Source organism: Ananas comosus, linkage group 3 (assembly GCF_001540865.1).
Source record: "Ananas comosus cultivar F153 linkage group 3, ASM154086v1, whole genome shotgun sequence".
Classification (NCBI taxonomy): domain Eukaryota; kingdom Viridiplantae; phylum Streptophyta; class Magnoliopsida; order Poales; family Bromeliaceae; genus Ananas; species Ananas comosus.
The window spans coordinates 13168396-13173232 of record NC_033623.1 but is presented as its reverse complement, the minus strand read 5'-3'; the positions used below and the strand labels follow the sequence as shown (position 1 = coordinate 13173232).

At 38.2% G+C, this 4837-nt stretch overlaps 1 protein-coding gene across 1 annotated transcript; it reads right to left on the bottom strand.

Moving 5' to 3' along the window:
• Positions 1336–4435, bottom strand: LOC109708262 (protein CURVATURE THYLAKOID 1B, chloroplastic-like). The gene is made up of 6 exons (XM_020229936.1): positions 4122–4435; positions 3640–3752; positions 3458–3544; positions 3219–3281; positions 1913–1950; positions 1336–1743 (listed from the first exon to the last, which is right to left on the bottom strand). The coding sequence occupies exons 1-6, from the start codon at positions 4285–4287 to the stop codon at positions 1686–1688; spliced, it is 525 nt and encodes a 174-aa protein (XP_020085525.1). The 5' UTR covers positions 4288–4435; the 3' UTR covers positions 1336–1685.

Genomic DNA, 4837 nt, shown 5'->3' with positions numbered 1-4837 from the left:
TTTTGGCCCTTAAGTTGAGGATGTAATTTAGCTGATGTATAGTTATAGTCGTTGTCTTTTCATCAGTTTGTGCTAGAACTTAGTTGGCCCTTAAGAAATCAAAGATATGGGACTTCTCAGATGGCAGCCAAGGCAGGCAGGTACTGTAATTATTCTCTTTTTCAGAGGCATATGTTATCTCTTTAGTAATCATTATCTGAACAAATATGTAAATATTGTGTGTTTGCTTGCGCGTCTGGTGAAGTATTAGAAAGATATTTTGTAGTAGTCTCATCTGTTCATTTGTTAACAGAGAATTCTGAAGGAATTCCGTTTTCTACTGCTCTATTTAGTCTATCTTATTTTATGATCTTGTAGATTTGTCTGCTGATCAAGCTAACATGTCTGTCATCCTTCCAGAATTCATTTGTTATAAACCCAAGACAAGCCCTATAACACCAAGACATTTCCCAGTTATAACAGTTGATTACCGGTCCATTACACTGATTTGGTTTGTGGTAGATTTATTACCATTGAGGATGCAGATCATGTTGTAAACAATTTAAGATTATATTACTGTTGCTTGGAATTATAGGTGTAGGATGTTGTATGTGAAGCTTACTACATCAGAAACTGATGGTTGAATGGTAAATTTTGGTCTACTATTGTCTGGTTCAAGCAGGATTTTCAGATTGCAGGGAGCTCGGGCCCAATTTACATCCCCATGGAAGGGAGGGTTTCTGTGATCTTGTATATTCAGGTTAGATTCAGTTCACTTTATCATGCTTATTTTAATAATTCCTGACAATAGTAGACAGTTCAGTTGTTTTTCAATTTTTCTCTGTATGATAGCATTTCGGTTTCATGTTAACCATATACTTTTCCTGTCCGATTGGTTATTTCCTGAGAGTTAACTTTGCATAAAGCACTTCTCTAGTTTTGGCTATTAGACGTGGAAATTGAAAGCATGTGCATAAATTTGTTAATTTCCTGTTAATTTTTGTCCCATGGGGAAAATGAAACCTTCAACATTGCATGTTGATTTAATTTGTTCAACCTGTAGCACAACACTTTGCTGTAGGAATATTGTAAATAAAGGGTGTGATATTTTGCATCATTATGGGCGCATGTTTTCGCATACTATTATGCGCATTCCAAATCGGGAGTAGACTTGATTACTGACATGGAAACTGATGAATTTTAAAGGAACAAACAACTACGGTTGAACAAATGACGAGAAGAATCAACAATAGTTGTCTTCAAAGAAAATTAATTTTTTGGATCTCAAAAGCAAGTGATAATAAACTTCTGATTGGCCAAAAATAAATAAATGTAAGCAAGAACACGAAGCGATCATTATTGTAAAGATAGTAAGAGGAGGTAATCATAACTGAACCCATGTTAAGGGATCTTCAGTGAAGTTCATAGTACATTATTATTTTATCTTCTAAAATAAACTTTCTGCTAATCCAAACATAGTACAATAGCATGTAGATAATAATAAATGATCAGAAGCAAATTAAAACAGAGCTCAGTCAGAATGATAATTATTTGGTAAAGTTAGAAGTTTATGGCATATCTTGGAATAAGAGTTTGGAAATACAGGTGCTTTCCTCTTGTGCAAAATAATTTGTTTCACTGGATATGACTGAAATTCTGTTCAAACTTGCATTTGGTGCATTATGTCATAACCTGTGGACGCTCAATTAGCTACTTCCAATTATGTCACTGTAGATGCTTTTGATTTTTCCAAACAAAGCTTCCCTGTAATTCATTGAACATACGATCAGTAATCAGAACTTCCTCACCAAAAACAATTTTGATGGTTTAATTATAGTATTCTATTCTATTAAAGAACCATGAGTTCTCTTTCACTGGGAATGTGAGAAGAACTACAAGCATCTGAATGAACAAATGTAGAGCTGGAGTTTACCTGTCAGGCTTGAAGACAAGGTTACGATATGCAAACCACTGTAACAACAGCAAAGACTGATTATTAGTGCATACCAACAGAAAACTAGGAAATAGACATGCAGGATAATGACAACCAAGTTCAAACTCGAAAGTCTATTAATTTTCTATATATATATATAGAAACAACTTCCGAAACGAAGGAGACTAAACAGGAACAAAAGGGATCCGCCGAAGAAGACCCTTCCCTTTGTTCGGAAGAAAAGGATATATATATATATATATATATATATATATATATATATATATATAGTCCGGCTATAGTGCTTGTAAGTTTTTCACCATTAGATCTATATTCTTTTGACCAATTCCACACCTTAGATTATGCTATTTCACCAACCAACCACTCAATTCTAGGAGATTACTATTATCCTAACCCTAGAAATCTTCATCCAAAGGCCGAAAACCTACGAGTACCAAGTACCAACAAGTTGGTGCTTTTAAAAACATAGTAGCTCAATTATATATATATATATATATATATAGAGAGAGAGAGAGAGAGAGAGAGAGAGAGATGGCTGGAATACTATTAATAGTATCATGCACTTGGTGCTATCTAATTTTCCACCATTAGATATACCCTTGATCACTTCCACCTCTTAGATTATGCTGTTTTACGAACCACCACTAATCCCTAGGGGGATCACCACTAAACCCTAGAGGAATCACTATCATCCCAACGCTACAAGTTTTCATCCAAAGGTTATAAACTTAGTACTTAAAAAGCCCAAATGTTATTAATAATATAGTAGCACTGCTCTCTCTCTCTCTCTCTCTCTCTCTCTCTCTCTCTCTCTCTCTCTCTCTCTATATATATATATGAAGTCCCATAAAACACAAGGAGAAATATTGTTTAATTCATGTTGTTCCACTTTCCATATACTATATGGATTTACTTGCTTGGGGTGCACATCGTGCTTGTCCTGGTTTCACATGATGTCGGCATGACAGGCTGAAAGAATAGAAGTTGTGTGTGCTGTGGCTATGGACTACCACAGAGTGTCGGACTTATCACGGCGAGGAAATTGACACTGCCTACAAGCCACTGGTATGAACTGTATGGCCATCCCTGATTCCATGACACAAGCCCTTTATCAGTGTACAGCTACGTTACTAAAGAATATCCAATTTTTTGGAGTTGGAACATCATTGATGGCCAGTAGTAATGCACCGTAGTAGTTTGTGAGTCGACAGGATTCACAATTTGTCATTGTAATACCACTTACTAAATGACTAGCTATGTGTCGTTGTGAAAACTGATAGCTTACCCCTGTGTAGCCAATTCCTACAAGCTCAAGAACTCCGGGAACTACAGGAAGCTTATCAATAGCCTGCATAAATATTAATCTATTTTAGTATTTGTCAGGAATGATCAGAAACCAGAGATAACTTGATATGAAAAATTCAACAAATTTGATTTAAGTACCATATAATTTTTGGTATGGGTTACGCTAATGTGGATTTTATCGTATCATAGCGGAGAACAAGGTTGATGTTATTTCTTTACCGTGATCATTCCAGATGTGCCCCAGAGTGCAATAACACTGGCTACTGCTAAGGAAGCCACGGCATACTTGTCCTCAAGTTTGTCCCACTGTCTACAAAGAATAAATATAGTTAATATGCCAACACAATATGCCTTACTAATACACCATGTTGAATAGGAAAATGGGAATGAAAAGAACTAACCGCATCTTGTATGGATTTCACAACTTCAAATCCAATTTCAGGGAGCTCAGTCACAACTTCGGCGGTTGATTCTTCTGTAGCCATGGCCATATCATTTCTTGCAACCCTACGACCTATATATCAGTAAGAGCTTAGCATTTTGTTACCAACCTCTATTCTCCTTTTACATTTACAACTATATATTTAGCTACAATGACCAGATATATATATGCATGCAACAAATTGGGTTCAAAAGAGCCATCTTTGGCTTTCAGATTGGGTTGCATTAATTACGCTTTGGTAGTTGGGAGCATTTTACGAGCCATGTTGCCTGAACAGAAATAGCAGTCCATCATTGGAATAACTACTATATGAGTATAAGCAAACACTAATAAAATATGTCAAATTGTTTTATAAACTGAGAATTACAAAGTCCTTTCTTCATTATACGAGCTCTTCGGTTTGTAAAAGCAAGAGAAACGGAATCTTTGGTTACTGCTTACAGTAGGAAGCTTTCTGTGGGCGGCCGGGCAACGTGACGTGGGGTGGCGGCGGCAGCATCGGGAGGCCAACAGAGTGTGGGGCCTGCTGGTGGTGCAGCGGGGCCTTCCTGTCTGCCAGCGCCGGCGAGGCGAGGCCGCTAGTGGCGGTGGCGGTGGCGTAGGCCATGGCCGAGTAATTCTCTCTCCTATAGACGCTACTCCTTTCCTCTCTGCTAGATTAGTACGTATATACAGTACACAGGCACGTATGGCTCTGGTCGTTCGTTTTGATGCCCCAGATATTGTAAAATAGGCGGTGGTGCGCACCACTCGTTCTGTGAGATGGGGAAAAGAGGGGAGGATAAAGAGGGGGTTGTGTGGGTTTGTCATTGGAAGGGGTAGTTTGAGGTGGGGCTACAAGCACTTTTCGTTACTCTGCGGGGGCCTCACTTCTGTTATCCCGTCTGATTGATGGTCGTTTGGTTGTAGCTGATAGCTGAGAATAGGTTTGCGACTCGGGTCGGGGTTCAACCCGAGCGTGCCAAACCCAAACCTGGTCGCGAGTTATGTTGGATTTTTTCAACTTGGAATTTGGTTTTGATTAGGATTGGAAAGTCTTTACGTGATTTTAGTTTGGACTGGCTTTGAATTTGGGTGCCAAACCTACTCTATAAATCAATCCCACACGTTCCTAACCTGAAACAACCATGTTCAACCAAACCCGTCGAATTTAGTTG